Below are 25,806 nucleotides of genomic sequence, written 5' to 3'. Positions count from 1 at the left end.
CCACAGTCTTTCTTTCATCTTCTGCTGGATGCAATATGCTCCATTTCCTGTTCTAATCTGCAAATATTATTAACCGGTATTAAAAAGAGAGTACGTTCTCCCTGGAGACTCAGCATAGAGCTCATCATTTTTCAGCAGTAAATACAAATATTGTCATACAGCATAAACATTTTAGCAGGGTTCACAAACCATTTGAGCATTCTTAATGTATTACATTCTTGAGTATAAAAAACTTTTTATAAAATCAGGATTATAATGGTGCAGTGAGGCTTCCCTCAGTTTCCTTTTTCTTCCACAGAACTGATTCACCATAGCTTTATTCCTATTTAAAAACAGCTATTTGATATATTTTACCATATCTGTAAAAAAATGCATTTTGAGGAAACACATACACTCAGTGCAATCCCTATTTTATTTCTGTGCTCTCCTCATAATACTAGACTAAAAAAAGAAAATTTCCCAACACTCTCCAAATTTAAATGCCAGATTATTGCTCACTACAAACCTTTCTTCTGCAGGTCCCGTCTTCTAAAAGTGAAGACATTATTTTTTTCTGGTTCCTTAGAAGCCTTGGTCAATTTACACAGATCATCATCTGTCTTTCTCAGGCAATGCTCAGACCTGTAAAGAACATTAACTATGACTTATCTTTAATTTTGAAAGAATACTGAATGAAAATTCCAACAGAAACAAGAGCTGGTTAGACCACAAACTTCTGCCTTTCTTGTAAGCATGTGGAGCTTGGCAAATGAAACACAAACTAATTCAGTTCCCGTTGTGGAAATATACAGATACTCTAACATTATTAATGAAATGGATGCTTCTAAAAGGCGCAAAGTATGAAAATCTAACATACTTGACATCAGACACTGAAATATTATTTTGGTGTAAAGCATGACTGCAACAAAAACATATAACAAGGAAAAAAAAGAGAGAACAACAGTCAGTTGAGTGTATCCTTGCCTTTGGCATGAATGCGGTGGGAATGAGGCAATGTAGTATATTTTTAACTTAGATTTAGAACTGCTAATAGAATCCACTGAGTAAGTTCCTGCAACGAGAAAAGATTTGAAATAGAAATTCCTGTTCAAAAGGGCCTGAAACACTAACTTAGAAGGAGGTGGGGGGGACAGCACACGAATGAGGAAGAAACAGAAAAGGATTACAGTACGAGAAACTAGGAAACCTACAGGTGTTCAGTTGCATTTGTAGTTTCATTCTAAAAAGAAGGACATGCAAGAAAGTAATCAGTTGGGGTTTTTTAAATTTTATTAGCTTTTTTATAAATAAGAATGCATTCAGGAGGTACTGATAGACTAAACAGTATGACATCCTCACATTTGAGGTCTGATCTTGTAAACATACTCTCAATTTCTCTGGAGGCTAGTTACAGCTGACAAAAGCCTACATAACTGTATTTTGGTTTCTAGTGTATGCATTAGGATAACAGTTATATGTTCATGTGGTATTTTCTCACACGAACTTAATTACATTCAGTATGCAAGACTTCTGAAAATTTATCAGGGTTACAAGATAAAAGAAACTAACCTTCATGACCTTTGCTTCATTTTCTGTGAGAGTTGGAAAATAAGAAAGAAAATAAAGACAATTTCATAGATAAAGCAATTTAATGCTGCTCTGGAAAATCTGTTCCATTCCTCCTTTTGTCACCTCACTTAATCCAAAGGGATTTTGTGTTCATTGTTTTATAATGTGTCTAACTCAGAATGTTGCAGTCTCCAATTTACAAAGAGCTAAGCAATCATCACAATGACTGAAATCACCGACAGCTGAGCCTGGATTCGTAAAGAACATGACCGACCATGGGAAAGAACATTCTTGACATCTCTAACTAGATAGCCAAAACTGTTGGACACTTTCTGAACAGATGCCTGTTCTTCAGTGCCGTATGTGTAGATTAGAGTATCGTTGCTCTTTGGGAATACTGTAAAGACAAATAAAGATTTCCAGAGTGCTCTGGTACTACAGTGATGAACAGTATATAAGCACCGTGAAGAAATTACTGGTTATCTTTCCATTCACAAAGAATCATGAATTGGACCACATACAGAAAAAGTGTTCGGTAAGCGCTATTATTCATTCTGTATATTGAACAAGACAGAGTCTTCCAGAGATCAGGCAGCTCTAGTTCTGGAATAACCTCACTACAGAAAACTTGATTTTGGAACCCACATCTCTCTCTCAACTTAAATATCTCTATGCATAACAGCTATATAGATTTGACTGCCTTAAAAAGACCATACAAAACCATTAGGTGTTCTTTAGCATTTGTTCTACACCAACATCACAATTCAGGCATTTCAACAATAGGAAACATTTCAATAGGAATGTTTCAGCTAATAGACTTCCCTAAACATACTGATTCTGTACACAAATTCTGCACATTTTATTTTCACTTTCAATCTTTGCTGATAACTCAGTTTAAAATGCACCTCTTAACAGATACATGCATAACCTAAGAAGCTATGGCAGCATATACTAAAGTGTTCTCAACAGCCATGAGAAACAAGTAGGAAACACACTTTAAAACCCTAAGTTTCTTCACATTTAAAACCTACCTCAAATTCATGAGTTATACTGATAGGTCAGTGGTGACTTAAACAAATGCATTTCACACTGGGTTGCAATGAACAAGCAATGCAAAATCCACCAATTAAACTGCAAATTAAATTGCAACTTTGTCAGATTAACTTAAGCAGCAATGGGGATCCCAACAGAAAAAGAGAAAGGAATTCTTACTAATTTAGGTTCTCCAAGATGGTCATGTATCAGAATGAGGAATACGACTTACTTTTCTCAAGAATTTTAAAGATTTCTTTAACCTGGGAACCGTTGATTATTCCTGCCCTCACAAATCATTCTTCTCTTCCTTCCTCTTTCTATTTTCTTCCCCCAAATTTCCTGCTATTTGTTCCTGTGGATACTTTGCTGTTGAGCAAAGAGGCGGCCATAAAAGACAAGAGGAAACAGCTTACTCTGAATTCAACTGCCATCTTAGACCAAAACAAACATCGTATAATTCTAATATCTGACTTCTGCTAGTTTTATATGTCAAGTGTTACTGTGATGCTCAGTCAACCTAAATGCAGGAAGAAAAGAGGAAAAGATGTTACACAATGAGAGGACACACATAGAGCCCTTAAACAATGGCACTCTGTTGGGATTGAGACCACTGGTGGATTAATGTGAAAAGAAATGAACTATCACAGAGAGGAATTTGGAGAAATTTTGCAAAAGAAGTTACTTGAAATCATGCTAGAACACATTAACAGCAACAGGAAAGCAAGATTTTGGTTCTGGACACAAAATCAACTTAAATGTGTTTGAATTACTTGGCCATCTTCTACAAATCAAAACACGGATCTATTGCGAATGGAAATTCCTTCTGTGAAAGAAAAGTAGCCTATTAAAATCAGGTACAGCAAATCAGAATGAATGCAATGTTAAAACGGCTCATTGGAGCAGCATGTTAGTTTGCACTCAGGAAACTGATCTCCTGCTTCAAGACAAGAGTGTAGCAGAAATTGTTTCAGGGAAATTCTTTTCCATTGTGAAGTTATGTCATTTCAGGAAGACTGGCAAAATCAGCAGTGAGTAACATACCTTTCAGACAGAAAAGAACTTTCATGAGGAGAACTTAATATTTGACATGTCTGTAGGCTGGCAACAGATGATGAGGGTAGTTGACCCGACTGTAATTTGTCAGCATCAGATAAATTTGCATCAATTTTTACGTGGCTGTCTATGTATTTTCTTCCAATTTTCGTCCTCAGGACATTCGTCAAGATAACTTTGGGTTGCCTGCCATACATATAACAGTAAATCATAAATACTGCACTGAAATCTAGAGAAAGAAACTTCTTGTTAAATTCATGTATCTTAGAGGCTTGATAATCATCAAAATCATTACTTTCAGTCCCTTAAGAGACAAAACAAAATCCCAATAAGGAACTTAAAATCCAAGGTAAGCAGACAAAACAAAAATAAACAAGAGACCAGGGTAAGAAACACTAGCTATATAATTTCACCTTAGCCAGACACAATTCACACTGCATTGCCTCTAACACATCATCTAAGTATTGTTTAAAAACTGGTAAATATTTATCTCTAAATAGCTTTCATGCAATATCTGTACGCATTTCTCAGAACTATTGAGCAAACAATCTTGATTTTCCTGTGAACAAGAAGCTTCCAGTAAAATAGACTGAATTTTTTCAAGCACTTAGTCAACAGGTAGAAAAGCAGCACATACACAAAAAGGTAGCATTAGATTTTGTTCCCCTCCTCAACTTCCAGGTGGCAGTCTACAAAATAGCAACAGTAAGGCTCAGAAAAACATCCGCAAGTGTTAGAAGAGACAAGCATCAAAAATAAGCTAACCAGAAATATGAAGATGCAACTGCCCACTTGAGCACACACGTGTAAGAGCAGCACAACTTATTTCATACAATGCCACTGCAGCCAGCTTGTTGTATGGCCCTTGATTTACACACTTAAGTTTCTCAAACTGGGATTTAAATTCTACCACTTCCATTGCAATTTATTTTGGATTAGGATGTAACGTCACAGCCTTTTTTGAATCTGTTATGAACAACACTGTCTTCTGGGTATCAACTGCGTAATTCTCCTGTTGCGTGTTATTCATCCACAAAGCACACTCCAGCACAAACCGCGTGATGTCTGGGGAGCACTCAGATCTCCTCTTGCACCGAGATGTAAATTTGCTTTTAATCAGGAGACTACCTTACAGACAAGATGTTGCAGAGGCACACAGGTGATAAGCAATGAGGATATGATTGAGAGGAAAAGTCTAATATAGAAGGATACTGTAGTCTGGATGTAACCTCCAATAAAGGAAGTCCCTAAACTGTTTACCATCAGGAGCTCAGAGAGAAAACTCGGTGAAAAAAGCATTCACTCTAGCCATACTTTTCCCTGGGTATCTGCAATTGACCACTGTTTGGGGCGGGGGAGGAAGATACTGGACTTGATATGCTTTTCTTCTGACCCTTTATGCCAGTTCTCCTATTTTCATGAGTAGTCTGAAACGGTAACAGTGAAAATACACCTTGATACCTTCTCTGAGAAAAGAGGGCAATTAAATGCAAGTGTATTCTTTTCACAAGAATAAAAAAACTCAAACATTTTGAGAGTCCAATGGCGGAATCAGAATTAATTGGTCTTGTCAGTACAGGACCATCTAGAAGCCATCTGATCAGAAAACCCACTACAGAGTGCCTGGCACCATCTCTCTCAATGATTATCAAAAGGAACCAGGTACAAGGGAATTCAATCAAGTCAGATGACATGAAAATGAGAATATAGTTCATGAACAAGACAGCTGTGGTACAACAAAGATTACTTTCTCATGAAAAACAACTGCAAGGAAAATTATTTTTTTTTAGTGACACAAGGCGAAGACAACGTACCTTTTAGACAGAAAAAGGCTTTGGAGACTAGGGTTTAAAATTTGCCATATCTTTAGGCTGGCAGCAGATGATGAGGGTGGTTGATCTGACTGCAGCTTGCCAGCGTCAGAAAAATTAACACCAGTTTTAGGTTGCGCCTGTGTATATTTTCTTCCTATTTTCGTCCTCAGGACATTCGTCAAGATAACTTTGGGTTGCCTGCCATACATATAATAATAAATTAATACTAGGGTGCTGAGAACTTAAGTCACATGAATTCAACAAAGCTTTTCTATGAGTGTACTGTCTCTGCATCATACCATATATCTTCAGTAGAATTAAGTTCACTTCTCTGACAATTTATAAAGCAGTTCTCTTTGGAGAACAAATGCATCTGTTGATCAGGACAGCCCTTCAAGGGTTCTTCTTCTGGCATCAATTACTAACACATCCATATGTGATTCTGAAGAGGGAAACTTTCAAATGCAGAAGCATGGAAATTTTGGTGCATCTTTTTATTGCAAAATATTGGAAACGGTGTCACTATGGCCTTACAAACTATTCTGAAAGTGTACACTTGAGCATTTGCAGGATATGAAAACAAGCACTCCTAGTGTGGCATCTTATTTTAGAACCATGAATATTATTGGTTCCCATATCACAAATTAGATTATGATCTTGCTGAGGGAACAAAAAAAAAAAAATAAAAAAAAAAATCAAGAAGCTAATACAATCTCTCAGTTTTGAAGCTCCAACTGATTTCTATTCAGTTTCACTAGAGAAATGACATACAATTATGAATTACAAAGTTAGTAAAAACTCCCTATTGAAGTTCTTTAAACAAGTATCTATACCTTGCTGATTCTGCTGGATTGGTACTGAAGTCTTCATATAAAGAGTTAATTCTGCAGCACAGTCAGTAATTTGGACAGTTTCCTTATAAGCTGATAAGCATTGCATATCATAGATGATTTGTCAGAATTGACTTTATTTTCAAACAAATGAGAATTGGATTTGTTTTCCCAGGGCTGGCCCTAAGTGCACACTGAAGTTCAGGCTCATTTGTTGGTTTTAAAAGACTACTGAGGCAAAAATTGCTTTTTCTATTCCATGTCTTGCATAAACTAAGTTGTTCACACTGTAGATCAAGAATCCTTCTTTTATAGCTACAGAAAGGCTTTTACTATTCGCATAGCTGTTACATGCATGCTACAGTGACATTTCTTAAGCAAATGGCTGCTGTTCCTCAGTGGGTTAACAACTGTGCAAGCAACTTTCAGGAAATTCTAGTTGTCTCACTGACATGCTACATTCAGCTCAACAGCATGGTTACACGGTACCTAGTGGTAAACAAATATAGGTATGGCATGAAAACTGCTGAAGAACAGATATGCTTGAACCTAAAAAAAGATCTGGAACTGCCATGCTAGTGAAACACATTGAACTTGGGGAAGATGTTTCACATAATCCTTATATTTTGCTCTTTCAGTAGCTGCTGCATGTTGAGATTTCTTTTCCCTGGTTACTTACCATGTTAACAAGACACATGCCCCCTCATTGAACCTGAAAAGACAGTTAAGGTTCCTACTCACAGCTTGGAGAACCTGCATATAAGCTATGAACACTGGTCAATCCTATGAGAACTCTGCATCACTGAATGCCATAATGTGTATGCAATGAGCTGCTTTCTCTTAGAGCTTTGCTATGCATTTCCTAGACCAGTGGTCTCCAAACTTTTTTTGATCATGCACCCCTATCAGTAAAAGTATTTTGAGCACATACCTTCAACACGTTTGTTTAATTATAATTTATATACATATATTAATGTAGTAATATGATGTACATTATAAAACACACAAATATAAATTTTAAAAAGGATGCAATAAAATAAATGTTTATTTCATTTTTATTAATTGTACAAAAAAATATTTCCTTCCTGCACTCCAATGGATTGCCTTGCACACACTACACCTTGGAGACCACTATCTAGACAATGCACAACAAACTAAATGGCTCCTATTCAAAGCTAAGTAACTTAAGCTCAAGCGAAGGCAGTTTACTCCACTCTCTGGGCTTCTCTTAGAAGTTTCCCAAAGAAAAACTAAGTGGTAAAGAACTGAAGCTTTGTCCTAAAAAAAAAAAAAAAAAAAAAAAAAAAAAAAAGCTGAGATTAAAAAATACAACCCTAAGTTAAGGCACTCTGATACCAAGAATCCGGACAGAGGAGAAAGAGTGTTATGTAAGGGATTGGTCCTAATTAGCTGTTGGAAAAACAATCCAGGAATTCTGAAGTGAGAGAAGTGCCTCTATGAAGGCAATGAGAAGCCATATGTACAACAACAGTCTCATTAGAAGACTGACCTAAACCACGGAAGTGCTCCAGAATGTTTCAGGCAGAGTCAGGAAAGGCAGGTATACATTTGTTATTTTACCTAGACCTGTATATACTCTATGACTACCAATGCAAAGAACTGTTGTTTTTAAGAACGTATTACAGAGTCTGAGTATGTGCTTCCACTACTGTAGACCTAAAAAAGGTTTGTTCTACACTCCAAGGATCCAGAGATTGGAGTTTCATTTAAAGATATGCTTCCACTACTGAAAAGCTCAGAAAGTAAATACAGACCATGAGGGACAGTTTAGTAACACTAATGTCTTACATGGTGGAGCCCAGCTGTAGCAGCCTAGTGAGCATATACCAAGCCTGCAAAGTGTTCTCAATTTAGCATAGGAAGCAAAAGACTTATTTTCTACGGAAGTACCCACTAGGTCAGAAGTTCTAGCTTTTTTCTTGGCTTCTCAAATGTTCAGAGTTGATACATTAACCACAGTTTAATACATCAGAAGAGCTTGCAGTGACCAGACTTATACATCATTTGTTGTTTGTCCAGCTGCAAGGTATATTAGAAATAAGGAATATATAAGCAATATCTAAGGAAATAAAGAATACATACATTTAAGAAATGTGATAAAAATTCAAAATTCAGCTACACAAGAACCTATTAGACTGTTAAGAACAGTTACAACTACTAAAGCAGTTAAAGGCAATTTCAAGGTAAAAGCCATCAAGTAACTTGTGCAAATTCATCTTACGAAACTAGACATTTACTCTTGTGCTTTAATTTCCTCCTTAAAGATAAGGAAGACCCAAACTACTTTAGAGGTCCAGTTACTAAAGAACTGTAGTGGAAAGACATTTCATCTTTTGGGGTGCCAGAAGAGATGAAGCAATGAAAGACTAAGCCAGATACTTCCCCCCTAACAGGACTTGAAATTACAAATCAAACCTTGAAGTATCTAAATGGCATTCTTCTTCCAAATACAAAACAGTTGCAGAAGTGGGCCCTAGCAATATGAAGATGTGAATCAGAAATTGCTTCTCCTTAAAAAAAATTAAAAATGTTTTAAAATCATTACTGTAGAGCACCATGAGACATCATAAATGTGTTATCCTCTATGGAACACTTCAGTTCTCCTGACTAGAATCATGCCTAGCCCAACAGTCTATTTCACAGATCTAAATTCCAGTTTTCATTGTTCCACCTTGTAGAAATGCCAGAATTTGTTTTTTCTTTCTATTTGTCAAACACAAGGTATCATAATGAACTTTTACTAAATTTAGCCTGAACTTGCAAGGTAATTAGTCCAGTGGGAACATACATGGTCACAGAGTCTTTATTTTAATTGTATGATCAGGACTTGTAAAGATAGCAGAAAAGATTCCAACCTTTAGGATCTTTAACAATACCATCATGACAGAGAAAGCCCACAGCAGGAGGTAAAGGAGTTAGAAGCAGAATTTCCAGCGAAACTGGATTTCATTACCTATAGTTTGTTGGCCACCTTGGAAACTCAGGTCTGACATCCTTTGCTCACATTCACATCAGGCTAGACCTTGACAGGCTGCAGGTCCCTCCATGATTTGGTTTACTGATTGTTATTATGTACAGAATGTGTAATGTTTCCCACTCCCTTGATTTAAGTGGGGTTTACACATTTTAAGCAAGGATCTTTACAAAAATGATCTCACAATTTAAAGTGTGCACACACACACACGTGCAAGTAGCTTTGCACTAGAAATCTGTGCAAAGAAGAGGAACCTTCAATAAACAAGGAAGAAAACAGTATAGATTTGACTACTCTTAAAGATGTCAGCGCCAGGCTAAGGCATCACTTCTTACATGGCACCAGTTTTTTGACTGAAGACCTTGATAGGACAACTGGTTATGACCTGATCTTCAGAGCTGTGCAGTGGCATCAGAGCTTTCAATGGCTTCCCTTTCTAAAGGAGGAATGGCATCTGGCGACATTTCTTGAAAAATGATGTCATTAACACTGGGCATAAAACAGATTCAGAAAAAACATCTACACTTAAGCCAGCCTCTACATCTGTAAATGATGGTTGGGACACAGATCCCTAGATTACCTGTTAAATTGCCCACAGAATAAAGTCAGCAAGTCATGCAAAAGACATTTCAAAAGATAAAAGTTAGTGTCAAGCAGAAAAAAAGCAAGCAAAGTATACATTCAAAGCAAGTCCCACCAGCAGACCCAGCAAGTAACCTGCACAACAGTAAGACTGGAGGCATCTCGGTGAAGGAAAACCAAAGATGATTATTTTTGTTTCTAAAGCAGGCACCTACTGTATCCCCTCTTATCTACCTCCACAAAGCAGATGGAACAGACAAAAAGAATATATTATGAGAAGTGCTGTTAGCTGCTCCTGGCAACTCTTATATCACTTTTCACAGGCAAAAAAGGATTATCCTACCTTACAAAGCACAGGACCAACAGCTATTAATTGTTTGTACCCCTTCTGGGAAAATGTTTGACCTCTATTTCACCCAATAATCAAAGCTGCTAGATCCAGTTCCTTTCTCAATGATCATATTTGTGTACACACCAGTGTTGTAACCACTGGCTCCCATTTGTTCAAATTTGTATTAGAAAGTGATCAAAATGAGACCTGGAGGCTATTGACTCCTTTTGGAGTAAATTATTATTAATTGTCTACACCAGCTTCTTCATGTCTACATGCTTCTACTAGTAAATCCAAGTTTTGGCAAATAAATATTTTGACAGTGGGATGCCACATACCATGCGAGGATCACCCCGTCAGGTCCCATAAAAGCTGAACATCTGTCCTGGGTTTACAGAGTAAAGCCACTGATAGACTTGATGTGTCTTCAGCTAGCTGAGCTTCTGCAGCATGTGCACAGCTCAGGAGGTCCTTGGTCTTTCAGAGCCCAAAGGAATAACGTGATGCACTATCATCAACGGGAAACTCCGATTGCCACATTCACTGACTATACCCTGTTGAGAAGAAAGCCTCTGTCTGTCCTCCTCCTACTTCAAGGCCCTGACCTTTCAACTGATTAGAAGTCAATGTTTTAACAGCAATCATGAACATCCCTACTAACCTCCTTGCTTTGCTGGACCAGGAAGTTATTACTGCCAAAAAGCGCTTGCCAGGACAAGCGGAACCAGTACGTAAATGATTGCCACAAAAGCCTGACTGCTACGGGGTCAGTACTTGATTCAGCCATGACATGTATTTCAATTAATGTTTAAAATACTGAGCTGAAAGAATCACACACATCTTATTTAAGTACTCCTCCCACCCTCCCCCTACAGAAAACTTGACAGACCAGGATGAGAAGCTTGCATTTCACAATAGTGTTCTATTTTGTTTCTTTTTTTTGTTTTATTTCCCTCCATTTCCCTCTTAGGAGAATGCAGGAGTAATACAGCTGAAGTAAGTGGATGCCTCTAAGCTCTATTTCAAGGTGGTGATAGCTGCCCTTGAAATAGTGTTATCTGCTTTCTTGACAATAAAAGAGTTTCATAAGTGTGATACAAAACATTAATCGACCAATTATATAAATACCATACCTAACTTTCTGCAATGACACTAATAAATTGAACTATTCATATTTCATGACAGTCCTAATCTGTTTTGTGACACAATTGTGGGAATGTGTAAGAGACCTCCAGTGTATGAGAAGGACTAGGGAACTAACCTGCCCTGAGGGCCCTGTCTGGGATCTCGAACAAATCACCTGACAGTGACCTTTCACAAGGCCATGAGCAGCAGTGTTCAAGTGAGAGCAGCGGTGTTCAAGTGAGAGCACCTGTGGCTGCTCCTTCCAGCCCCCATGGTCTCACACCACAGCAGGACTGACAGACGCAATCAACTACCAAATTTTGTAATCCAGAACTTCAGTTAAAAACACAAGTGAAGGTGGGTTTGTGCTAATACATTCACTTTGTCCTTTCTGACTAGAATTAAGTAGCAATAACAATGCTCAAGCAACACTTTAGATGAAACATGTCTCCCTAAATATTTGAGATTAGCTCCTAACAATAAAGACTGTTTTTAAAACATCAGGAGCTAACAGGAGTTTGTCATTAAGATTTATTTCCTGCTTTTCAATGCAAATGAAAAACTCCTTATTGGGAAGAAGGAACAGAGAAACTTTTGCATTAGAAAGATTCTCAGCATATCACTTCACTCTTTCCTCTTTTGAGTTTTGTCAGTTCTCAGACTTTTGTTCAACAAACACCACTTCTTTAGAATCTGTGTGCTCTTTCTACTTACTATGCAATGAGGTCAGTGTGTTGATTTTGACTTACTGAGAAACACTGGGTACCCAAATGGAATACTTAGAACAAGTTTTATTGCAGACAGTAGATTAAGTTTATTTTACACAGAACCTCCAGCTAGTCTCTAGACACACATCTTTTTTTGAGGAAGTAAAAAACGCACAGGTTTAATATCTGAATATTTACTGTCTCTTTACAGTCTAAATCATTTCTCACTAATGCGCTGGTAAGAATTTTGGTAAAAACAATGGAACACCTACAAATGCTACTTGAAAGTCTCTCACATATCAAAATTAACATATGTAACAGATCCAAAGGTAGCTTTTTTTTTTTAAAGCTCCTCAACATTGAAAGGTCTGTTCAAAGTTTACTAAAAGACCTTTAGAGATTGATATCAGATATCAACCATTTCACAGCATAATTAAAACTCAGGAAACTGCAATTAACATAGCTTTTAAATTCTGCTAGGTTGACTCTGTGAGCCACTCCCTCAGTTAAAGTTACTGAGAGAAGCATTTTGAGGTAACTACACGTAAACTGACAGCTATGCCTCTGAGGAGGTATGAAAAATAAATTCAGAATCTTTTATAAGTTCAGCTCTTCCCTGCAACAGTTTGAAGCGTTCTGAATATAAAGACCAGGCTAAACAATGACTATTCATAGGTCACAAAAATACTGAATTCAGCAGTGTCAAAATCACCTGCTGTCATTAAGCATTTTCATTACCTGTGCACTTTGTTTTTAACAGCCTCTCCTGACAAGAAATCACTTATGGTCAAGTCAAGTTCCAGTCAGAAAATGGGGCAGAGAATGCATATTCTTATTTGTTTAGATTTGAATGATTTGTGGAATAACAACTGCTTCATTGAGATAAATATAATTAATTTCATCATGAAGTCATTATGCTTCCTAGCTGCTGTTAATGAATCTAATTCTACATGTTCATTTTCATTTGTCAGCTACAGCACTTACAGCTTCAAAATTTTCTTGGATAAACAACTATCTAGCTGACAGCTTCACAGAAGATGATTTTAAATAATTTGCCATAATCTCAAAGAAACCAAGATATTTGCTCTTGGCAACAGAGCATAAAGAAGTGGCACATCAGCAGTCTTGTTTACTTACTTAGGTGTCTTGACTGTAACACAGAGGTGAAAAACCTCTAGTTTTTTACTGCCTTCCCCTACTAATCATCATATTGCTTGGGGGTTTTTTTTTGTTGTTTTTAAGAGTTGATCAAGCCAGGTTAATGACTGTGGACTACAGAACAAGAAATGACAAGCAAAAGATAATCTGGGAAACTTCTTAAATATCTAAAATATCTAGGGCTAGAATAATTTACACTTAGAGAGTAATGAACACCTCTCAGGATTCCAAGTAGGTCAGCAAGCAGTAATTCCTCTAGTAAGCGTTGCACTCCCATTCTGATGTCGCAGTCTTGCTTTGTGTTAAAACAAGGAAGTTACGGTTGCCATTAAATCACTGAAACATGCTTGTCTGAAGGTGGGCTACCTAACAGCTTGAAAACCACCTCTGCATGACACAAATAATTAGCTAGAGACCAGAGACACCCATCTTCAAGAAAGATTATGAAACTCTGAATATACAAACAGAGAACAACTAATTTTGAGATGACTTCTTACCCAATTGATTCTTCATCATTAGATCTGCATCTGCCGCAGTCCTTTTGCCTTTTTCCTTTTGTAGAAGGCTCTCTGTTGTTGGCACTTAATTTCCACTGAAATAAAACAAATAAAATTGGTAGGTTCTAACAGACAGAAATATGTCATAATGGATATTACACTAGAAAAAGGGAACAATGCCAGACATTGAAACAATGCAACTGATCAAATAAAGCAGAGCAACAAAGAGTACATACAACAAGTTTGCAAAGAATTAATTTGCTTGGTTTAAAGCACCCACGGACCACCTGATCTTGAGTGAAACTTTTTTTCTTCTAAAGAAATTTTACAATACAGGACAATTCAATTATTTCCCTATTTAAAGGAGGACTATCTCAAACAGGGACTTAAATATTAGGTCTGTTTTACATAATCACAAACATGCGAGATAACCTCTACTTTCTTTAACTCCATGCATTTAACCAAATTATATTCCACTCAAAGATATAAAATTCTGAGAAGAAAAAGGAATTTGAAGGGTTGGTACTCAGGTGGCAAAACCCACAACAGCAAGACTTAATTTTTTTCCAAATTCTCTTGCCTTACCAGAATGCGCTTACATTTTCAAATTAAATAAATGAAGCCCCACCAAAACACATAGTTATTTCTGCAATTCCAGACACCTATCTCCCTCTGCCATTACCTCCTCCTAATCTCTCCTCACTTTTTTTAACGTAAAAGATAATAAACCAAACAGATGTTTTAAAATTATGCCAGTCAGGCTGAAAGCAGACAAACTTATCTTCATTTCTGTTTAAGTGTGGGGTGAAAGGGCATCTGAAAAATTCATGCCCATGCATATTTTACAAACTTTAGTGAAGTCTGAAAGGTGCATCCCAAATCAATCTTTTCCCTACCATAGGGGCTGTCTCTGTAATGGAAAATACCCTCATTATTTAAACAGCTGGCAGCAAGAAATTGCCTTGAAGGTGCTCTCCCCTCCTCCTGCCTTCAAACATAGTCTAGTTCACCTCATAGCACTGGTCTTCAAGTATGTTAGAGACCTATATGCCCAAATCACTGAAAGCTGCACAAAATTCTCAAACAACATGGAGCAAACTCTGGCAACATTAAATACAACCTGGACAGACCTCTGTATGGATAAAACAGTAATATTTCTCTTAATTATGATACCTCATGAGCAATCTTTTCTTTTAAAGTAGAGTATAAAGACTAGTCAGTGTTTAAAGCATATAGAACCCTCTACCACATGGAAAAGTCTGAAATATATAGACACAGGTAAGAAAAGTAAGAAATGAAAAATTAGACAATATACAGAAAATAAAAGATACAAAAAAAAAAGATTTTTCAATTCACCCAGTCTAATCACTGTTTTTGTAGAGGCAGAGAGAAAGACAGGAAGAATTCCATGCAAGTGCTGTCTGGCTCTGCCTAAAAGGCTGCTGCTTGTAACCACAGAAGACATTACTTCCAACTTCAAAACCTGACTGTAATTGGATACCCTGCTCACTTTAAGAATAACAGTATAGAACATAACCACACAGCGAGTTTGTATTACAGCATGCTCAAATGACCAGGCCTACCAAAAGACCTGGGTCACATTATCACAACTACTCTAAGTCAAAAAAATTCCTAACTTCCCTCACTAGGTTTTTAAAACTTCTCTGTGGGGGAGCCTGTTTGTCCAGCCCCATGATTCTGAAAGCACTAAAACCAGCAACAAACTCTCAATGCTGAGCCGAAGCAGTCAAGAACAGCAAAATATGTTTCCAAAACTTCACATTGTAAAAATGCGTACTGAATCTGAAACAAATTCCTAGAAGCAAGTATTTGCTTCTATATGTGACTGAGATGATCAAGACAGTCATTTATGATAAATGCCATATAAGTACTCTTACAGTCTTTTGGTCTTAATACTGAAAAGAGTTATTTCTGTATTAGCACCTAAAATTCTGTCTAAAGTCTTAATATATTCTCTTAAAGTTTAAGCTCTTGGATACAAAAAATGACTAACTGAAAACTCAATGTAAAAATTATTTCCATATACTAACAAAAAGTTTGGTAAATGACCTGAATATAACCTAAAAGTTCAGGAATCAGAAGACAATTAACTAAAAATAAAAATATATATATTTGCCTTTAAATTAATGATTTTCAAGATAATTTCAAACTACCCCTGAAGACCAACTCTGCTTTTTAATGATTTAGGCAGGCAATACAGCACTGAGACTTCCATTTCTGTAACTGTATGCTTGCAGGCAGAGTTCAGACCTACATGCTTGTCTCTTTCCAAGACAATCCGAGTCAGACATTGGTCACAAGGCAGCACGCAGTATTGGAAAAATCCAGCCTCCAAAACAGAACCAAAAACCCATATAACATTCTCCTACACACTTTACACTCCAAAGAACTTCTCTTTACCTCTTTTAAAGGGTAGTCCCAATGGTGGGAGCCTGGGAGCCTTGCCAAAGGGGACTGAACTTGGACATCCTCTGACTTGGTGTTTGTTTTCTTCCTTGGTATACGAAACTGAAAATAGATGATGTTACACACATGATAAAACTAAATTATCCACTGGTGCTATGAGCTGACATACTGCCACGTACAAAGTCTTCTTAACTCTCAGGCAAAATAACAAAGTTGCAAGGGAAGCACTGACCTGTGACTTTAATTTAAATGCATTCCTCACTGATGCTTGATCCTAAATCATGTGTCATACCACATGAGGAGCTAGTTTTAACGTATGAACTGTCTTAAAAAGCAAGAAAAAGCTCCTCCTATTTCATTAATTTTACAACAACTTCAAACGTATGCCCAAAAGGTGAGAACCAATCCACTGGCACTTACAGTTTTCTTAGTTCCCTCTGATTTGTTTACGCTCTAGTTTAATCATCTCAGCTTAGAGAATGATAAAGAGAAAACAAAATAGCTGAATGTCATGATGAATGTCACACCAGGTTTGCTCTCTCAAAAAAAAAATTCAGGATGAAGAGTAGTTATATCTTAGAACAGTACGAGTATTTTGGTATGCTAATTTAGCATCAATACACTAAAATGTACTCAAAATGGTATCAGCTATCATCATTGCCAACCTTCGCAAAAATGGAACCAGCATTTCAAAAGTAATTATTGAAAGATAAAGCAGTTAGTATTTAGTAGAAATTTGCCAATTCAGAAAAAATATGTAGGAAATAATGTTCATTCATTGAAATTCAAAACAAAAATGGTCAAACTAAACTCCTACCAGTTCATCAAGACAAGGAAAGAGGGTGACATTTCCTATCACTTAAACCAGTTATAATAATATCAACTGAAAGAATAAAAGTGCAAGTCTTGCCATTTCTCCAGGTACCCTGAGAAGCAAAACCCTACACTGCAAATACGACCAGATTAGAATGTTTCAGAGACGGAATGCAACATTTACATCTTTGAGACAACTGAGCCTATCTCAGCCAGGAAAAAGCTGAAGCTACTCCATATGATGGCTACTGTCAAGTGTATTATGAACTTAATTTGCAAGCCGCCAGATGCCCTACCTTGTAACATGAAATTACAAGCAAGAAATCTAGAACAGCAACACCAACAACTTAATAATTAACAGAGAAACTGCATTCATTAGCTCTGTAGGTAGTCCTTCAGACAGACCATAACTGAAGCATACTGTACCATAATGAGATAATTCTTCAATTCGAATTGTGAGTGCTCTTATTCCATCTCCACACTTCTTTGAAACAAAGATTTATTTTTTTTAGTAATTAGATCTGAATTTCTGTACAGTACCTCAAACTTCTTTTGCTGGTCAAACACTGTAATAACAAATATGCCTTTAATAACAGATTCCTCAAATTATAAAGGATGTAAGTGTTACGCACAGGCAACAACTTCTAATACAAGTACCTCCCTTCCCTTTCAATCAACATTTAATGATTGAAATAGGAATTTTCTTATTCAAGAACGTCTGCAATTTGATTTTTTTTTTTTTTTTTTTTTTTTTTTGAGAAGTGGCCTATAAACATGTTTTATCAGTCAGAATGCATTCTTCTGATCTGCACCTTAATGGCCAGGTACAAATCTCTTACTTCAGAACTCCACCTGCTGCCTCCCTAGTGGTTTCTGTTATGAGCTTCCTAAGAACACATATTTATCTAAAATTTTAACATGCTTTTAAAGTTACAGATGTTTAGATAACCTCTGTAATAACACAACAGATAACACTGAGAACAGGTAAGGTCAGACTCAGAAAACAGAAAGAGACAGATGGACAGACAGTAAGGGATAAAAGGCACAAGATAGATTCATCAGCAAAATTTCCACCTCACTGTACAGTATCTTCCCAATGCTTGCACTCATTAAGAAGATGTTGGTTTGCAGTCCCCACAATTAACTTACGGAACAAGCATGAAGTCAAGAGGTAACTAACAGAGGTCTGTATCTATGGTAAGTGCAACGTATGCAGTTGCCTCCGCTTTTCCCTAATAGAAAGTGACTAACTCAACACATACATGTGCATACGCATTTAGCAGACTCCTCATCTAAACCAGCAGTACTTTTCTGAAGGTTCTCACCTGTAGGAGCGAGGGTTAGAGAAAGTGCATAAACAAGGTGCTGGAAACAGCTTATTTCTAAAACACTAGACAGTCCAGACCTTACCCAATCAAACCCAAACAAATTGTGCCTACAATTTGTTTTCACCAGTGCTTCCATTGCTAGAAACTACTACTAATAGGGATATTTTAGAAAAAATAAACACTAGCATAAGAAGTTTCTGAACACATCTCTGCAGATAACTAAATCTTACACAGTTATGCAGCTGCTCTACTTACTTGAGCATTACACTTAATATTTTAGATGTTAGCTTAGGTCTTAAAATATCCTTGAAAACGTGCTGTTTATATGCAATCAAATGTTAAGCCTATCATGTATTAATACATGTTCAACAGCAGACATTACTGCTGACTGCTACCAGAATGAACTGTTTCTCAGGAAACAGTGCTCCAACAAAGCGAAAGCTGGACCACTGGAGAATGAATTTGGTTGTGCAAACACATCAGAACACCCTAGGATACCCACAGCCTCAAAGTAAATTGTTGAAAATTGTAGGAACACTTACACTGACATGACTTGAAGATGATGTTCTTCCTTCCATGATTTTCTCTACTAAAAAAAAAAAAAAAGATACAAAATAAGCTTAGCAATTTGTGTTTTATTTATTCAGAGGGAAGTAGGATCACAGTAGCAGGTACTAAGCAAGAACAAGAAAATAATTTTTGAGCAAGCTAGCACAAAGAAAACTCAGTCATAGAATGGTTTGGGTTGGAAGGGACCTTTAAAAGATCATCTAGTCCAACCCCCCTGCCATGGGCAGGGATATCTTTCACTAGATCAGGTTGCTCAAAGCCCCATCCAACCTGACCTTAACGTCCAGGGATGGGGCACCCACAACCTCTCTGGGCAACCTGTTCCAGTGTCTCATCACCCTCATCGTAAAAAATTTCATCCTTATGTCCAACCTAAATCTACCCTCTTTCAGTTTAAAACCATTGCCCCTTGTCCTGTCACTACAGGCCTTGGCAAAAAGTCATTGACAGCCACAATACGAGAGAGACACGTTCTTGGGCGAGGCTCTGGATTGCCAGCCTGGACAGAACTGTTAATGAAATTTTCACTAGAATTTATCCTTAGTGAAGGCATTTACTGCTTAACTCCACCCCTGGCAACCACGCAACTAATAAACCATTCAGGCTTTGATTATAAAGTGAAAGGGAGTCACAGAAGACATCTGTAACACTACAAGAGCTCCAAGAATAAATAAAATTAAGGATTCCTGTTAACAGATAAACTTCTTCCTCAGTGGAAGAACACAGCTTCAGAGCTTCCAGCATTCACAGGGGTTTATTCTCTTTACAAATACTCTGTACGACTCTGGTGTCAGACCTTCAAACCTTACAGCTAGTTTGAAATCTCTCAAGAAGACCTTTAAGTTCGGCTACTCTCATTTAGCTCGGCGGTTTTTCAACTTACAGCCCCAGTCCCCTGGTGTGGGGAACAGCAACATCTATAGACTATTAAAGACAAGCCAAACTACTGCCTATTCCGACGCCTGCAAAGAGGAAGAGCTGACAAACGGCGGCTGACAGCTCTGGGGGGAAACAGAGGCACCACCCAGGGGTGGCACCACCCGGGCTGTCACCGCATGAGCCCGCCCCCGCCACGCCGGTGGCCGCCGCCGAGCAGGGCGGCGGGGCAGAGCGGGATCGCCCCGCACCCCAGCTCCTAACCCAGCCGCCGGCTCCTCCCGCGAGGAAAGGAACAGGCTTCTCACTGACAAACGGCGAAGTGCCGAGGGTCAGCAATTCCGCGTTTCCACGCTCTCTCCTTCGCCTCCTCACAAAGGAGCAGCAACACCGCCACCCTCCCGCCCCCTCCCTCGGTGTCCGGCCGCTCACCCGCCCTCCCCTGCCGGCTTTGCTCGTTAGCGATAGATATCCCGTGCGGCGCGGACGGCCCAGCCCCGGCCAGCGGGGACACCGACCGCGCAGGACCCACCGGGGCCCTGCCAGCCAGGTTTATTTCAGCATTCCCCCCACTTCAGCGGATTGAAAGGGCGGAAAGCGAGCGGTGCCGTCAGCACCCCACATCACTCACCGCCACAGCTGCGCCGCCGCCGTCGTTGTTGTTTATCCAGGCCTCACCACCGGCTGCGCAGCTTCCCCGGGTACTTCCGGGCTGGGCACCGCCTCCGCCCGGCCGGGCAGGGCCACCCCCGCCCCGCCCCGTAACGGCAGTAACCGTCTCCGTGTCCTCTCCCCCGTGCTGTCCCTGAGGCGTGGCCCCGCTGCTGCCCGCGCTCCCCTCCGCCGTGTCCCGCGGACTCCCGCTCCTCGAATGTCAGCCCCACAAACCACCGTCCCCTCCTGCCCGCCTCTGCCTCACAGCCGTGCCTCGCTGCACTCGCGGCCTCTCCGGCTTTTAACTTTTCTTGGGTTTAGCCTGATACTGAACCGCTGAGGGAAAAAAAAATGTAAATGACGTGGAGCAAATGGTGTATATATATATATACACAGGTGTGCTGTTACGCACGTTTCCCTGCACCTGACAAACTGAAGAGTAGTAACAAAATTAGGAGTTCTGTGAACGCAATAAAATATAGTTCAGGGAAGCACAGGCTAGCAAACGTTAAGGAAACGGGAGAAATACTAAAATTTGTGGAAGGAATCAAGAAAACCTCGGTATTTTTAAAGAAGTAATACACGACCCAACCGAATCAGGTTTAAACCGTACCTTGCCAATCGCGTTTTCCTCGTTAGACTTCAGCCCTCACTTCAGCCGGACCCCAGGAGATGGGTGAATCTCCTAACCGGAGGGCAGCTCGCACACCGCGCTGCTGCAGCGGCGGGGGCGGCTACCGCCCGCCCCCGCTTCCGAGCCGAAACCCGGGAGGTTCGGCTGCCGGGCACAGCTGGGCGCCCTCGACATCAGCGGGCAGCGCCCTCATAACCCCCGCTGTCGCCGCGGTTTTCAGCAGATGGCCTTGGAAATCCTCCCGCAGCCAAGTGGAGGCAAAGATTTGTGCGTTGGGTTTTGTGGGGGTTTTTTGGGTTTTTTTTTCTTTCCTTCAGGGTAGCTTCAGAATTGTAAGTTTTGTGTCTAGCTTTCTGTTCTCTTGGTAGTGCCTTTGTAGCAAGTAATGGGAAGCTGTGCAAAAACAGTTTTGAGAATTTTTTAGTTTCACGCTCAAGAGGTTTAGCTTTAACTTATGGTCAGGTGTAAATTACAAATGTGAGATGTTCACTTGGAACTATCTGAAACACTTTAGATGGCCTTAACTATCAGCAACTGACATATTTTATAGATACACTACAGAATAAAGTACATGAAGTAATGAAACCTGAATTAAAATGTGTTTATTTTCTTTCATACAGAGGAATTGTCTACAATCCCAGAGCGAAAAAGATTTCCATCTATGATGATGACAGATTTTACAGGAGAGCATATGGTAATGTTGGGTTTTACTAGAATAGAGGAAAGTGTTTTTAAATGGAAAATCTCATAAAGAGTAACACTGTAGTAGTGTTTAGAATATGCCAACTGCTGTAACAAACACTAGCTGAACTTACAGCTGAAGCATTTTGCTATCCAAACAGGAAAGTGGGAGGAAGGGAAAGAGGGATTTTTTTTTTTCCCCCAACAGTATTTTTTTTAAATCAAAATAGCAATTATAAAGACTGCCAGAATAAACACCCTTGAATATTGCATTTATATATAGACAATGAAGCACAAGTAGCAGTCAGCTCTGATTTAGAATGCAGATTTACCAAAAAGAAGTAAATGCATTATGCAGCTGTATCTAGAACAATCTATAACTGCTGCTCTTTAACTCTATAAATGGCATTACTACAATAAAATCAGTCCTCCAGACTAATAAGTATATGATTCTAAGGTGCTATTCAAGTTAACTCTGAAGTGACAACCTACTATAAATTGCTTGAAAACTTTTCAGTTTGCACCTTGAAGGCAATTTTAGGAAGGGAAGTCATACCTATGCCTGATGTAAAACCATTATTTTTTTTGTTTCTGCCTCCTGAAATCTTCAGAAAACTTTCACAATGCTTTGTAAAGCAGATATTTAAGTAGGTGTTCAATTACATACACAGGGTTTAATGTGGAATCACGTATCTTTGTTTTGTTTTGGAACTGAAAAAGTAATGTTGCTAGCAGCTGAAGTAAGAGTACAGTAACTTCCTGTTCATAGTATGTCAGGAAACTACCGTCTCCAACATTTTATGGGTGAGGAGAGAAAGGTACTGAGAGAAATGCTGCAAGTGCTTTCCTCAGCACGCCACTCTGAGGAAACTGCATTTACCTACTCCTAATTGTTATGGAATGCTTCCTCTGTGCTTCACCTTTCTCCACAGACATCTTTCCTTAAACCACGTCCATTTTTATCCCACTTCATTGTATGGGGAAAACAACATGAATATGGGTAGCTTCCTCCCTACTAAACACGATCTCTTTTGTGTGAATTGCCCGTACTTCAGTAGTACAGCAAACAGACTATCCTCCCATCTCCTTTGTGTCTTTCCTGCCTTCCTGCAGAATGAAAAAATCATAGATGAATGTGTGCACTTGCAACTTCTTTGTGCTGTTTCCATTCCAAGAAACTGTCAAGACAGTAAATGGTTTATGTATCACAGAATCTGATATTTTTTTTTCCCTTTTCTATGTGTACTTATTATATGACATAAAAAAGGAGAAGGTAGCATTTTCTAGCCTACTCTCTGTTAATCAGAAGACAGGAATGACCCTGAAGAGATGACTTAACATCTCTGACCCAATAGAGATTGCTCAAAAGGAAAACGTATATGGTGTTGCTCTGTTGAAAAGCAAAGAACTTTTTTTTTTTTAATTTGGAAGTGTAAGAAATAATTTTCAATATGCTAAGCAGCTTACTCAATGAAACTTGCCTTCCATGAAGGACTTGGGCTCCAACTCAAGTTGCTTACAGGTAAACTTTTAGATCACTTCTTCTAGTAATCAGCTTTATCAGATTGTATAGTGAGCTTTAACATAGTCAGAATGTGATTTCCTGTGTTCTAAAAACCTCTGTTAGTTCAGCAAGAAAAATTTGAAGGTGTATAGTAGCTTGTACCAATGTATTTGCCAAATATAACTTCATAAAAACCATTTGCCAAAACAAAATTATTGTGTTAAGATGATAAATTAATTTTAAAAATACTGGTAATTGTGGGAATTTAATGCTTGCAAATCTCTGCTGTTAGGACAAAAATCCTATAGGATAGGTAGGATTCTAACCACACCAAAGGTTACCCCATGTTCACCATTCTACAGCCAGTGACAGTGAGTAGTAGACTGAAGAGTTATTAGGAAAATAGAAGGTTATGATAAGCTTAATTTTTCAGTTGCATGGAAATCACTTCCTGGTATAATTCTTATCAGCTGATCAGTCATACGAGTTGAAAAATTATCTTAGCTGAAACTAGAGACCTCAACCTAATCTCATGAAAGTTTGCCGCATGGACTTTCTCTTCTCCTGTTCCTGGATCACAGTGGCTAGCTTATTCTGTCATCCATTCCACAATTTCCATGTGGCAAGTGCTTGCAAGGATGAACGAGTAACTGGAGAGATTAGTATTAATGTACTGCTGTTGGAATTTAGCAACCAAAACCTGTGAGAGGCTTTACAAGCAGCTGGTTTACTACAGACCACCAAGAGATAGTCTGTATCAACGAGTACTTTGTAACCACTTTGAAATCTGAATTCTAATACAATAGGTTTTCTTTATGTAGGTGGTGTATGGAGGTCTATCACTGCATTGACATAGTCTTCTTAATTTGTAGTGGTTACAAATACAGCACGAACTAAGCTTGAGGAAACTAATAGAGCATTCAGAGTACCAAGAGGAACTGAAGTATGACTTCAATATAAAAGGGGAACTGAGGCATCTGGATACAAATCAGTCCTTTGTTTTCAATTATTACAAGAATGCACATGAGCAGAATCATAAACGCTATCAAGTTTTGGGACACTTGATTACCCAATACGTTTATGAGCTCCTGGAAAGAGTCTGCATGCTGCAGAAAGTTTCTATTCCTACTGATGCTACAGAGGAGGAACCAAGAAGTTTCTTTTTCATGAGCGAGAATGCACTAACAAGTTCCTCTAGCCTAATTGTCCTTCTTCAAGACCGTGGAGTTTTCCATGCCGGACAGTGGGGGCAAAGGACAATTGTCAGTGAGGGCCTGGGGCATGGAACACAAATACCATTCATCAAAATGGCCCTTCAAACCCACGGGGGAGTGATTGTACTGAATCCCAATGACAACTTCGTTGATCTGAAGACTGAAAATGAGAGGTTAAGCTTTTCTACCAGGGAAGAAGCACTGACTTCTACGCAGTCCGTCCGCTGGATCCCCAAGAGGGGCAGCAGCAGCCCCGAGGAGCATACCATGTACGTATGGGATCATTTCATTTCAAAGAGTGCAGCCAAGAACGTGGCCTTCATTGCCCATGGCTATGGTGGCTTGGTGTTCGTTGATCTGCTGGTGCAGAGAAAATGGGAGGTAATGAATAAAGTGTACTCTGTGGCATTCATCGACTCCATGCACAACATGCAGCACCAGACTAGAAGTGATCCGCAAATACAAGAATGGATACAGAAATACTGCTGTGAATGGGTGTCAAACAGTAAGCCTCTAGATAAAGCTGTGGGTTCTCTCGTGAAAATGAATTGTCCTACTGTCTCTGCTGGAACGGAAAAGTATGGTTTAGCACCCTCCTGCTGCTTACATGCCATCTTTAAGTACCTGAAGAGCACGCTGAAAGCCAAGACCACAACAGCCTTTAGGCATTCACCTGTTGCAACGAGAAGCAGCACAAGTAAGAAGAGAGGCAATAAATAAAGGTATGCTGATTTGTTCTTGATAGTGGTCTCTTCCTTTCATAATTGCCCCTGCAGCTTTCAGTCATCTAAGGACCTGCATCTCACTGTGGAGCAACTTACAGTTCTAAGTTTGAAGCTAGTTTGTTTGGTTTTGAGAAACAAACAAATACAAGTTAACTATTAGGAAAGAAGTGCATTGTTGAAAGCTTTAAGCCACAACCCTTCAGCTAGCTGTGAAATTTAAAGCTGCACAAAATAAAGATGTTAAGGTACACCAACTCTTATCTGTATCATTTTTTAAAATCAACGTTCTGCAGTTATGGCTCTATAATCAGACTAAACTATCAGGAAAACACTCACTTAAGTGCATAGCTTTCATTAAAAGTACAAATCTGAAATACAAAAAGCATGTAAAGGATCTATTTCCTCCTCACTACATACCATATAGTGTTTAAAATCTTTCAGGAGCTGGAACATCCACCTTCCTCCTTGAAACATTTACTGTTAAGTTGAACGATACTTCAGGGAACTACACACTACTACCTTCTCTCCAGTCAGAGATGGCATGCCCCAAACATGATACAGTGAGCTAAAATAATTGCTGTTTTAAAGCCAGCTAAGCCAGTAAGATTACTGGGCATGAGCTGCTAGACAAATACAGTACTCTAGCAACCTGCAATTACCAAATTGATGCAAAAGAATGACATTGCTGTTTTCTCTCAGCTGTTT

General features: G+C 38.8%; 2 protein-coding genes across 4 annotated transcripts in view; one reads left to right on the top strand and one right to left on the bottom strand.

The window, feature by feature from the left end:
• Nucleotides 1–18,827, bottom strand: part of SENP7 (SUMO specific peptidase 7) — a 45,463-nt gene extending 26,636 nt beyond the window's left edge. Inside the window, exons 1-5 of one of the 3 annotated variants that reach the window (XM_050900392.1) lie at nt 18,786–18,827; nt 16,097–16,204; nt 13,676–13,770; nt 3,625–3,822; nt 506–621 (exon numbers count right to left, since the gene is read on the bottom strand). In XM_050900392.1, coding sequence (XP_050756349.1) covers nt 506–621; nt 3,625–3,822; nt 13,676–13,770; nt 16,097–16,204; nt 18,786–18,821 — 553 coding nt within the window. In that variant the 5' untranslated portion in view covers nt 18,822–18,827. The remainder of the gene's footprint in view (nt 1–505; nt 622–3,624; nt 3,823–13,675; nt 13,771–16,096; nt 16,205–18,785) is intronic. The other 2 variants (XM_050900409.1, XM_050900401.1) reach the window with 2 other exon arrangements.
• A 2,362-nt stretch (nt 18,828–21,189) lies between these two features.
• LOC127015723 (putative protein FAM172B) lies at nt 21,190–25,795 on the top strand. The gene is made up of 3 exons (XM_050895863.1): nt 21,190–21,244; nt 21,598–21,671; nt 24,035–25,795. The coding sequence occupies exons 2-3, from the start codon at nt 21,639–21,641 to the stop codon at nt 25,094–25,096; spliced, it is 1,095 nt and encodes a 364-aa protein (XP_050751820.1). The 5' UTR covers nt 21,190–21,244; nt 21,598–21,638; the 3' UTR covers nt 25,097–25,795.
• The last annotated feature ends 11 nt before the right edge of the window (nt 25,796–25,806 follow it).

The sequence above is a fragment of the Gymnogyps californianus genome, chromosome 1 (assembly GCF_018139145.2).
Source record: "Gymnogyps californianus isolate 813 chromosome 1, ASM1813914v2, whole genome shotgun sequence".
Lineage (NCBI taxonomy): Eukaryota > Metazoa > Chordata > Aves > Accipitriformes > Cathartidae > Gymnogyps > Gymnogyps californianus.
This window is presented reverse-complemented; position numbering and strand designations above follow the sequence as displayed.

What these genes read in the sequence shown, in the direction of transcription:
- LOC127015723 (XM_050895863.1), top strand. Translation starts at nt 21,639, where the DNA reads ATGATGATGACAGATTTTACAGGAGAGCATATG. An exon ending in ATTTTACAGGAGAGCATATG is followed by an intron (nt 21,672 to 24,034) that starts GTAATGTTGGGT and finishes CTTAATTTGTAG; the next exon opens with TGGTTACAAATACAGCACGA.